Source organism: Pogona vitticeps, chromosome 3 (assembly GCF_051106095.1).
Source record: "Pogona vitticeps strain Pit_001003342236 chromosome 3, PviZW2.1, whole genome shotgun sequence".
In the NCBI taxonomy this organism is placed as follows: domain Eukaryota; kingdom Metazoa; phylum Chordata; class Lepidosauria; order Squamata; family Agamidae; genus Pogona; species Pogona vitticeps.
The window spans coordinates 71249958-71262822 of record NC_135785.1 but is presented as its reverse complement, the minus strand read 5'-3'; the positions used below and the strand labels follow the sequence as shown (position 1 = coordinate 71262822).

General features: G+C 42.0%; 1 protein-coding gene across 1 annotated transcript in view; it reads left to right on the top strand.

The window, feature by feature from the left end:
- CPXM2 (carboxypeptidase X, M14 family member 2) overlaps positions 1-12865 on the top strand; it is a 119433-nt gene that overhangs the window by 39967 nt on the left and 66601 nt on the right. The window contains exon 4 of the mRNA XM_072995429.2: positions 448-587. Coding sequence (XP_072851530.2) covers positions 448-587 — 140 coding nt within the window. The remainder of the gene's footprint in view (positions 1-447; positions 588-12865) is intronic.

Here is a 12865-nt window from a genome sequence, read left to right as displayed (position 1 = left end):
TCAAGAGGAACCTTTACCTTATCTTTGTGGCATGTTGATAATGCCATCACAACACGTTAATAGCACACAATGCCATGAACTTGTTGAACAGTGATATCAGTGGCAACTTTGGTGTCAAGAAGAAATTTTTAATGCAACAAATTCCTTTGAAAATGTACCATTCTAAGGCCTGACCACTGGCTGGCTCTTTGACTTTACTGTCTGCTTTGTCCTTTGGACTCTGACCTTCCTTCATCCCTGACTGCTATCTTATCTGTGGCTCCTGGTTCTCTGCCCCTGGCTTACCATAGAATGCTGCCTGTGATTTAGCCTGGAAAACAACAGAGTGAGCTATAATTTTATGTTTCTTTTGGTTTTTTTTTCCTTTTTAAGTTTGTGAAGTTTTCTTTTTCTTTTATTTACTTTTTTTGCTTCTGATTTTTAAAGATAGCTTTCCTTCCTTTTCAGGCAGGTGTCAATGAAAATGACTTTTATGATGGTGCTTGGTGTGCAGGACGGAATGACCCCTACCAATGGATTGAAGTAGATGCCCGCCGGCTAACAAAGTTCACAGGCGTTATCACACAGGGAAGAAATTCTCTTTGGCTGTAAGTACATCTTTTCCTCATTTTCTAAGGAAAACCCAGATGTTGTGGAGAATGTTTTTATTTTGTTAAAAGCAAGAAATTCAGTAGGGCACAGCAAGATACCACAGACATGCTTTACCAGAGGAAAACTAAACATTTTTGGAGGGGGCTGGGGGGAGAGTGTAATAATTTTAAACCAGTAACAGACAATGCTACTTCCCATCAGGTTGACCTTTGAATATTGAGATATGTGTATGTTAACAGCATGATCTTGGCAGGAAGCTTAGTTAGGGCTAGTTGCTCTCTTTGAGTCTCTTTGAGGAGATGGGCATTATTGTGCAAGCATAGGGGTTACCATGCATTTACTCAGTTTGGAAGATAAACGCATGGCTAAATATTAGTATAATTCTGTGAGGTATAAGGGTATAATTCAGTTTGTCGCATTTCTTCTGGGGTTCCTGTACATCTAAAAGGACTACCATATCCTGTGTTCTTCATCTATGCTATGATCCCTGTCGCACCACTGGACCAATAAACAATGTATAAACAGCCAACCTTGTCCTTCTCTGGTGCTTGCTGTTTCTAGTCTGAATTTTATTTTACAAAGGACAGCCTTCTGCTTCTTTTTAAAAGGTGCCCTCTGTCTGAAGAGCTGCCTAATCAAGTCCAGTTTAAAAGGCAAAGGAGCATAAGGGGGGAGATCAGGGACCATGAAGTTGCCCATTATCTGGTTTGATCCGGGCAGCAGATGAGTTGACACACATGTGACTTGGTCACAGCCCCCTCCCACTTTTCACTTCATTTCCATTTAAGCTGTTAAACTAAGCACATGAGAGTGTTATGCAAATGAAATTTATTCCTTTGTTCTTTTTCACTTTTTTCATCAGTATGTACATGAGCATCCTACATGCTTCTATCATAACTAATTATTTTTATTTACAGAAGGATAAAGCTTTGTTTTTCTCCTCTTCTTCATGCCCTTTTTTCTTATATTTAAAACTAAGAAAATGCATTTCTTAATGTGTGTGTGTGTGTGTGTGTGTGAGAGAGAGAGAGAGAGAGAGAGTGAAAGAGAAAGAAATGACTGAAGTAATTCAATTTTATTTTCAACTATAGGCCATTTGCCAAGGGATAACTGTTTTGCAACTGTTATTTTTTCCCCACTGAGATTCTTAATGTTTCCTAGTGGCTCCATGAAGCTACTGAGAGAGATCAATAGTGGCTGCGTGCCAGATCGCCTTTCCTTCCTGAGGCATCTATGAAAATCAGATGCGCACCTTGTAAACGTAATCAAAAGTAGAAGTGGCAGTAGGCATTGTAATAATACTATTTTATTCAAAATTACCAACTTCTGGCCCATCCTTCACCCACTTTAATTGGGATAACTTGAAGCAGTAATGCTTAAAAATGAAATATCAAAGTTATTGCAGAAAAATGCCTATTGATATAATGATACTGCACATTAAAAGAATGTAGAATCATTGCTTCATGCTTAAAAATGGCTGTTCAAATCAAAACAAAAGGTTTGACATTATTTCAGTCAATACATCAGCAAATATTCAGAATGCATTATTAGATGAAGTACAGTCACAAAGGCCACCGTCCCCCAGATCTACAAAGCAATGTTGATCGAGCTGACAGCCTATATGAAGCATATTTGCTGAGCAAATGTCAAATAAATGGGCTGTGTTCTCCAGGTATCATCTAGAATGACATAAATGGAATTCAGTCGTGAGCCACTCTAAAACAATGGCAAAAGTCAAAAAGTGCTGCTATATTAAGAGGCTCTTCCAAGAAGCAAATAGTATCATACAAATTTAGTTGCATGTTATCATTGGATGGTATTACTTACTCATTTAACATGGAATGGAGACTGATTCATTAGGTAAAATGGGACACTGTTCTGTCTCAGGCTCAGGTAACCTCTAACCAGCCATTCCTCAGGGAAAATGCAGTTGCTATTCATTGTATTTAAATGTCATTGCTCTTCAGTGCTTGCAGATGGTTCACAGTCATATCACCCAGGCATGTTGCTGAATGTAGTTTAATAACCAGCCTTCACATTAAAATGACAAAAAAAACACGTCTTCCCTTGCCCGTTGGTGGCAGTACTGATCAACCTCCTCTCTTCAGGTCAACAATAACAAAATCCAAGCATAGGAGGAAGTGGCAGCAGGTAGGAATACTTCTAATTTTACAGCAGGGTTGTGGAGCGCATAAGTAGAATGAGAAAATGTCTGAGTGAATGCCTCCTGCCTCTGAGTGCATGAGTGTGTATATATTTGTGCATGTATGAAAGGAATACTCACTTCTACCCCGAGCAGTGCCTGTCATCCTTGACTCTGCCCATCTTTTGCCCTACCAACCATAATGGGCACCAGCTGCCACTTTCAATGAATGAAGAAGCTAGCACCTAGTTTCACCCTCTCCATCATTACTTTCCTCAGTTGGAAAGTGATGGGCCTGAAAAAGACAGGTTCCTGTTTGTGGGGAAGCTCCTCACGTAATCCAGAATGTTGGGAAATTAGATAAATCACACCCTTTTCTTCATGTGTTGAAGCCACCTAGATATGTAGCACCAGCAGAAGGTTTTCATTGTAACTGAGTGGAATGAAGAGTTTTCTGCTACTGTTCTGTCTTCTTCAACAGAGGGCATAATTGTATATGCCCCCCAGTTAGATAGATTTTTGTGGTTATTTCAATGATTTTATAAATTTCTGTTCACACAGTGCATGTGTAACATTGTTTTATTTGGCCAGCCAGTCAGTTTTTTTTCCCACCTCGCCAGCATGTTCTTTTTTAAAATGACCGAATCTTTGTTTCAATTCAATCCTTAGCAATTTTCCCCATGTGAATACAGCTATTGATTCATTTACTGTGCTAATGGGTTCGGTTCTTGGGCCTTAATGTATATATATATTGATTGCTAAGCATTATATATAGAGTTTTGTGTGTGTGTGTGTGTGTGTGTGTATGTATGTGTGTATGTGTGTGTGTGTGTGTGTGTGTGTGTGTGTGTGTGTGTGTGTGTGTATGTATGTATGTATGTATGTATGTATGTATGTATGTATGTATGTATGTATGTATGTATGTTGGAATAGAGACCCACACATATACATGCAGATAGCCTTCCCACCTTTCCTGGCACCCAGTTTTAAAAAGGGAGGGAGGGCTGGCTGGCTGACTGGCTGCAGGTGACATATCCCACTAGGTGTTGTTTAGACTAACAGTTGGAATTGGCAGGAATATACTGTAGTGATATATCACTCATGACGTTTTTTTAAAAAGAAAAGTTTAGGACAGCAGGGATCCAGAAACAGGACAGAAAATGAATCAATTTACTGTATATGAGATGCCACATGTAGTCTACAGAACCAATAAAAATAGCAATAAATGTACTGACTGAACTGTCAGCCGTGTGAATAGGCCCAGCAGTGTGTGTGTGTGTATACATATACATATACATATACATATACATACATACATACATACATACATACATACATACATACATACATACATACATACATACATACATACATACATACATACATACATGGAAACCGTGCGAAAAAGCTGCGGGCGGCCATTTTTTCCAGCGGCCATTTTGGAACCACTGATCAGCTGTTTTTAAAACATCGCAATGCAAAGATCGGTAAGCGAAACGCTTACCAATCATCGCAATGTGATTTTTGGCCATTTAAAACATCGTAATACGATCGCTTTTGCGATCGCAAAATCCACATCGCTATGAGGATTCGTCGTTAAACGGGGCGCTCGTTAAGCAAGGCACCACTCTGTGTGTGTGTGTGTGTGTGTGTGTGTGTGTGTGTGTGTGTACACACACACACATATACACATATACACATATACACATACACACATACATACGCACACACACACACACACACACTGCATGACTATACATACAAACATATTGATTCAGAAAAAGGAGGGAAAAGAAACTATTCAAATGGTCTGTGTGATTAGGCCTAGAGTTAAGTATTTTAGTTTATTGTTTAGTTTCCAGACAGGTGTATCTTTTAATTCACTTTTCTCCAGCCCAACACTCCCTAAACATGATGAGTTACAAATCACACCATAGTCAGCCAGGAGATCAATGACCCATCTGTTAAGTGGAATGATGATATTTGTAGTCTAGCAGATCTGAAAGACTAGAAGGCTCAAAGCCTTCCATTACAGGCTGTAAATGCTGGAGAACTGGAATAGAGAATAGGCACATGGTTTTGAACTAGCTTGCCTTCCTTGCTAAACCATATGTGGTAGTTTTCCCAATGTAATGACTGCATAGAAAAGACAGGTGTTTGGCTATTTTGAAAAGAATGAGTTGCACATGATGGCCAATGTCATGGCTCACATTTAAATTGTAGTTTTTCTTGCCATCTAGCCTTTTAAGTAGACAACCACAAAATTAAAATGTACGGAAAGTCTCATCCTGTTCTAACAGCTGCGTGATTTTACTTAAAACTTGGGAAAGCATGGGAAAGTTTTGATTGAGGTGAAAACTTCTTATTTTGACCATTTTAGAAATCCCATTCATTTTTGATGGGCTTGCTTAATGTAGTCAAATTGGATTCTCATTTTTTGGCAATGGAAGAATTGTTCTGTCTACAAGCGCTGCATATATTGTAGAAAGCCTTTCCCTGATTTTCCCCAATGAATCGTCACTAATTCAGCTATTTCACTCTTGACCGGCTGTTGAAGAGAAAATGCCAATCATGGTGAACTGCATTTAAGCACAAGGGCATGGGCACTAGGTACAAATCCCTTAAGTCCTTTAAGGATTAGAGCCACTCTCATTCATGCCAAGGCTTCATGTAGCATTTCTTGTCTGGAAATTCTTGCATTAAAATTTCTAGTGTTTTCAGACATAAGTAGGATGTAGAGGTTAATCAGAATGAGAGATGTAAACAACCCTCCTAAATATCTCATTTGTCTACTGAGACTGACTATCTCAATATGGAGAGGAGAAAAACCTCTGTGCTCTTCCATTTTGGTGCATGAGAATAAGACAAGCAGGGATGTTTGTCACAGCCCTTCTTTCTGATACCTATGTTAAATCTGCCTTGTCACTTGACTATTGAAGTAACAATCTCTTTGCATCATCACAGGAAGAAATGCATTTTATTTTATAATTTTCACTTATTTCCTCTCATGTAAATGTAACTGGACATCATGGTGCATGTCTCTACTCTGAATGTATGTAAGCAGGATTGTAACCCATGCACGTTTGCTAGAATAGCTGGGGAAAATGCATTTTTAACAAGTTGCATCTGTTTGATCAGGGAGTCCTCACTGTTCAAGGGCGGGGGTCTCTGGTACAGCTGTACTGTATTCAGAGTCATATCTATACAGTGTTACATATGAGAAGAGAATGAAAAACTAATGTCTCATCAACTCAATCCCACCGTTCCGTCCAAAATAATTTCATACCATATACTTTTAAAACTGCTTACCAATTCGCTTGTAAGGAGGTACTCACAGTAACTCACAGTTTCACTTTTTTAAGGAAAGAAACCATTGATTCTCCAGGTATCTACCACACAGATATTGTGACATTACTGATTCATCGCTCAAACAGATATTGTGTCAAATGTATGGCTGTAGTGGATATGTTTGGTTTATTTTATTTTTCTTTTCAAAATAACAGCTATGAGAGAGAAGATGTTATCAAGTTTGGATTAGGGAAACTTGTTCATTTTCACCCCCTGGCTGCTCTCTATCTTCCCCAAAGCTGCTCTTTGTCCTAGAGGGAAAGCTGTCATTAACACCCAGGGGAGCTTTCTTCCAAGGGCAAATGGCAACTTGAGGCCTGTCACTTTAAACCTCTAATAGCAATGGTACTTGGTGTAAATGCACCCAGTGTGTGTGCCGTGCAGACTGGTGAGTCACTCTGGATTTTAACTCTGTGTCACAAATGTGATGCAATTACAGCTTTGACTTCTCTCATTAGCTTAACATACTCGAAGGCCATAGCAGATCTATTTCTTCCAAACACATCAGAGAATATAGAGATGGCAAGCTTTGGCTCATATTTTAGCTACCATAAAGCTAGAGACTTTGTTTTGACCTGGGGGTCCATGCCAGCTAATGGTATAAACATCCCGTGGCATGGCTAGAATCCACTTAAAACCCTGCCAAGCAGGTGACATGACAATTGTCTTCCATTCTTTTTTCCTTTTCACTGTTATTTCTCTTTCTTCACTGCTCCTTCAGTGTTTGTACAGACTTTCTCTCTCACCACATATCAGTACAGTACCAGGAATTCTCATTTCCCCCCCACAACACCCTGTCAGACACAGACAGAGAAACACTCTCTTGGAAAAAGAAGCAAGGTTCCTTTGTCAGCTGGATTACACAGAAGAAGAACCTGTGTTACTTAATCAGTAGAAAAGCAAGAAGTGTAATGCCCATGCCAAATTTTAGAATATCTAAGATTTTTGTTACCTTTGTGCTTGTGGAGACAAACACTCTCTGTCTCTTTCTTAGATAGTTTTGGGATGGACAAAATGTTCTCATTCTAATAACAGTTTATAAAACTTTTTGCATTTCCTCTGTGTTTTAATAGAACAAATGTGTGATTTTAAACCAAGCTTTGAATGACCCCTGGCCCCTTTACTGTTCTGCCTTGAATATGTGGAATTTCTGATCTGGGGAAATTTTTACCAGAGCAAAACTACAACAATATGATCCCCCTCTTTGCCAGCTGAATTTAGTTGGTACATTATGGAGAGGATCATGTTGCACCTCCCGTTATATTCGTAGTAAAGATGAAGCACTTGTTTGAACAAATATTTGACAGCTAAGTCATCACTGATATAGCTGACTACACAAGGATTAAAACCTAGGCTTTGAGGCCTTCTGCCTAGATGGATAAATCTACCCATTTCATTTACTCCTACACCATTTTTTGTAAAGATCTCAAATTCTTTCCATGGCAAATGTGCAAAGTTTTCACAATTTTGGGAAACTTCTGGAAAGAAATAATAATTAAATTAAATTAAATTATAACTCTTCTCTAGTTTTGACTAGGGTCACAGGCTTTCCACTGGCTATATTTCTTTCATTATATATGGCATACTCTTCAATAATCATATGGACTAGAGACACGCTTCCAATTCAAAATATATTCAAAAAAGCAAAGCAAGAGTATATATATTTGTCAGTTTCTACACTGATTCAGAGTTAATCAAGGAAACCCAAAACAAGGCTTGAAGCCAAATACAGTGGTGCCCCGCATAGCGAGCGCCTCAGTTAACGATGAATCCGCATAGCGATGCGTTTTTTGCGATCACAAAAGCGATCGCATTGCGATGTTCTCTATGGCTAAAAATCGCTTTGCAATGATTGGTAAGCATTTCGCTTACCTATTTTCACATAGCGATGTTTTGGGAACAGTTGATCGGCGGTTCCAAAATGGCAGCTGGGGAAACAAATGGCCATCCGCAGCATTTTTGTGCCCTTTACTCGCTTACCGGGCAGCAAAAATGGCGGCCGCATGGAGGATTTCTGCATAGCGGTGAGTCTACAGCCCACAGGAACGCATTAAACATGTTTTAATGTGTTCCTATGGGGTTTTTTGCCCCACATAGTGACGAATCCAGATAGTGACGATTTTTTTGGAACGGATTATCGTCGCTATGTGGGGCACCACTGTACTGTACTGTGTCAGCACTTTGAATGGTAAAAAAGCTGGTTTGGGGATCACTTGGTGCAACAAGGCTTGCTCAGAAAATGAAAGCAATACAAAAAACAGAACCAGGAAATTAAAATAAAAAGGAAAATTGACAATTTGAGTGCCAATGAAAAGCCCCAAACCTGGAACCACAAATCATGAGCACCTGGGAGGGTTCTGACTAAGCAGATAAATTGCCTTCTACTTCTCATCAGTGGCCATTTTGCAGGCTGTGGTAAAGTAGTTCATTTGCTAGAGATTTTTTTGCATCACTTTCATTTTCAGCAGGGTGGATGTGCATTGGATAATTTTCTTCTTTTGTTTTAGACAGTTGCAGATCTCATTTTGCATTACATTGTAGAATCTGAACAAGTGCCTGTATGTGTGAATGTGCAACGGATATCCTGAGTCTCTTGTTTCTTTCTCTTTCAACAAAGATTTGTATAAAGTACATTGTGTAAATTGCATGGCTCCCATGTGGTGGTGCGGGGTGAAGAAAGAAGGGAAGGAAGAAGGAAGTGAGTGGGCAATTTGCTAGCACTCTGGAGGTGGAGCAGTATTTTGTGTCATTGAGTTTCATCCCTCATCCCAGGTCAGAGACCTTATTCCTCCCTCCCCTTTCATTATTTTTTCTCCATTATTCAGACAAGTACAAGTGCTTTGAAATGTTCTGATACATGTTGAATTGGATGGGCAAACTGGTTCAAAATGAATAGGTTGAAATTTGTAAAACAAGTAACTTACTTCTAATATGGACATGTTTGAAAACAGTAGGATTAAAGATGCTTTTCAGTATTTGAGGACTGTTCATCACAATGAAATATGTGACAAACTGTTATAGTGTGGAGTGTTCTTGTTTGGACTGCCAGCCAGGCATCAAGCCAGCCAATCAGCCATATTTTCTTCAAGGATATTACATTCCATTTCCCTTTCCCTCAATTTTTTCTCCTTCTACTCTGACTGGGGGGGGGGCGCTTTCGTTTCCCTACCTGGGGGGGGGACACACGGCGGCGGGTAGGTGGGACTCGTCAGCCCTGGAAGGCAGCCCATCTAGGAGAAGGAAAACTCCAAATTTAAACCTCCACTGCCTTGTGGCTATATCCACTTATGGAAAGGGCTTCAGGAGATAACCTCGAGGCAAAATCCGGAGCCGGAGTCCCGGAGGCATTTTCTTTCATTCTGCCAACTCCTGCGATGTTGCTGGAACCAGTTGTATTGGCTCTTGCCTTTCCACTGGACCATTTCAGCGGTGTGGAGAGGGGGGATTTGCTGCTTGGGTAACAGCCTATCCTCCATACTATTTTACCCAGGCTTCGTGCTCTGGAGAGGACACTCCAGCTTCGCATACAGCGTCGAAACAACACGGGAAGTAGCAGTTACTGGTTATAAGTCTCTGCTCAACTGGCGTAGAGCAGGACGCCAGGGGCTACTTCTGACGGTGGGAGAGGTCATTGCACCTCACTAGGTAGATACCACCCGCCTTAAGCTGGGCAGCCCCCAGCCAGTAAGGTGCTACCTCGCCACGGTCTGTTAACCTCACGGGGTGCGTGGGGTTTAGGGTGAAACCCGACAAGCAGATCGACAACCGTGCACCATGCAACAATCATAAGAAAACTTCTGCCCTAAAGCTGGGCACCTGGAATGTACGGACAATGACCCCTGGCTTTCCTGACTACGGCTTTCCTAACGACCTGCAAGAAATAGACGATGTGCGCAAGACAGCTGTCATTGACATGGAACTGAGTAGACTGCAGATGGACATTGTTGCCCTGCAAGAGACAAGACTGCCAGACTCGGGATCTGTCAAAGAAAAAAACTTCTCATTCTTCTGGCAGGGAAAACCATCGAATGAGACCAGGGAATATGGTATTGGCTTTGCAGTCAGAAACACTCTCCTGAGATGCATTGTTCCACCCACTGTGGGGAGTGAAAGAATCCTGTCTCTGCAGCTCCACTCATCAGCAGGACCAGTAACCCTCATTAGTGCATATGCACCAACACTGTCATCCACTACAGAAGTGAAAGACAAATTCTACGACGATCTGGCAGCTACTATCAAAAAAGTCCCTGAAAGAGAGTCACTGTTCATTCTTGGAGACTTTAATGATAGAGTTGGTGCTGATCACAATTCTTGGCCCACTTGTCTAGGCCATTTTGGCATTGGAAAGATGAACAAAATGGCCAACGCTTACTGGAGTTTTGCTGTTACTATGGTCTCTGTGTCAGCAACACATTCTTTAATACGAAGCTGCAACACAGAGTTTCCTGGAGACATCCAAGATCCAGGCATTGGCATCAGCTCGATTTGATCCTCACTAGACGTTCTAGCCTTCTTAGTGTTACGATCACACACAGCTACCAGAGTGCTGATTGCGATACTGATCACTCCCTGGTGTGTAGTAGAGTAAAACTGCGAACAAAGAAATTGTATCACATGAAAAAGGAAGGAAGACCACGTATTGACATCAACAAGACTCGCAATCAAAGAAAAGTGAAGGAATTTGCCCAAGCACTCGAGGAAACCCTTCCAGGTCCAGCTAATGTAAATGCACCTGAACGATGGGAACACTTCAAGAACACTGTCTACAACACCGCCTTGTCCACCTTCGGCAAGAAGACCAGAAAGATGGCTGACTGGTTCGAAGCCCATTCGGAGGAGTTAACGCCAGCCATTGAGGATAAGAGAAGAGCTCTAGCAGCATACAAAGCCTGTCCTAGCGAGTACAACCTGCAAGCTCTTCGAGCCGCTCGTAGCCAAGTCCAACAGGCTGCCAGGAGATGCTCCAATGACTATTGGCTTCAGCTCTGCTCTCAGATACAGATAGCAGCGGACACAGGTAACATCAAAGGAATGTATGATGGTATCAAGCAGGCCTTAGGTCCATTACAGAAGAAATCTGCTCCCTTGAAGTCTGCTACAGGTGTGATCATCCAGGACCGAGCACAGCAGATGGAACGCTGGGTGCAGCACTACTCCGAGCTATATTCCAGAAAGAATGTAGTAACCGAAGAAGCATTAAATAACATTGAGTGCCTGCCTGTCTTGGAAGAGCTGGACAGCGAACCAACCCTAGCAGAAATAAATGCGGCCTTGGATTCCCTCACCTCTGGCAAGGCACCTGGAAGGGACAACATCCCTGTTGAAGTGCTGAAATGCGGTAAGGAGATCATCATCACCGAACTGTATGAAATCTTTTGTCTCTGCTGGAGGGAAGGTGGAGTACCACAGGACATGAAGGATGCAAACGTCACATTGTACAAGAACAAAGGTGACAGGGGTGACTGCAATAACTACCGTGGTATCTCTCTTCTTAGCGTTGTAGGGAAGCTGCTTGCCCGTGTTGTGCTGAAGAGGCTCCAGGTGCTTGCAGACAGAGTCTATCCGGAATCACAGTGTGGATTTCGAGCAAATAGATCCACCACTGACATGGTATTCTCCCTCCGACAGTTGCAGGAGAAATGCAGGGAACAACAACAGCCACTCTTAGTGGCCTTCATAGACCTTACAAAAGCATTTGACTTGGTTAGCAGGGATGGCCTTTTCAAAATACTTCCCAAGATTGGATGTCCACCTCGTCTCCTTAACATCATCAGGTCCTTCCACGATGGAATGAAAGGCACTGTAGTTTTTGACGGCTCAACATCAGATCCCTTTGACATCCGAAGCGGAGTGAAACAGGGCTGTGTCCTTGCACCAACACTTTTTGGAATCTTTTTTACTGTCATGCTGAAGCATGCCTTTGGAACTGCAACAGAAGGTGTCTATCTCCGGACTAGATCAGATGGAAAGCTCCTTAATCTCTCTAGATTGAGAGCGAAGACCAAAGTCCAACTGAAATGCATGTGGGACTTCCTCTTTGCAGACGATGCAGCCATTGTTGCCCACTCTGCTGAAGACCTCCAACAACTCATGAATCGTTTCAGCAAGGCCTGCCAAGACTTTGGACTAACAATCAGCCTGAAGAAAACACAAGTCATGGGCCAGGGTGTGGACTCACCTCCCTCTATTACCATCTCCACACAAGAACTGGAGGTTGTTCATGACTTTGTGTACCTTGGCTCAACCATCTCTGACACCCTCTCTCTAGATGTCGAGCTGGATAAACGCATTGGGAAAGCAGCCACCATGTTCTCTAGACTCACAAAGAGAGTATGGCTCAATAAGAAACTGACAACACATACCAAGATCCAGGTCTATAGAGCCTGTGTCCTGAGCACACTCCTGTACTGCAGCGAGTCCTGGACCCTTTGTGCCCGGCAGGAGAGGAAGCTGAACACCTTCCATATGCATTGCCTACGACGGATTTTTGGTATCACCTGGCAGGACAGAGTTCCAAATAGAGTAGTCCTAGAACAAGCTGGAATTTTCAGCATGCATACATTACTGAAACAGCGACGTCTACGCTGGCTTGGGCACGTTGTGAGAATGGCTGATGGTCGGATTCCAAAGGATCTCCTATATGGAGAATGAGTGCAGGGAAATCGCCCCAGAGGGAGACCACAGCTGCGATACAAGGATATCTGCAAGCGGGATCTGAAGGCCTTAGGAATAGACCTCAACAGATGGGAAACTCTGACATCTGATCGTTCAGCCTGGAGGCAG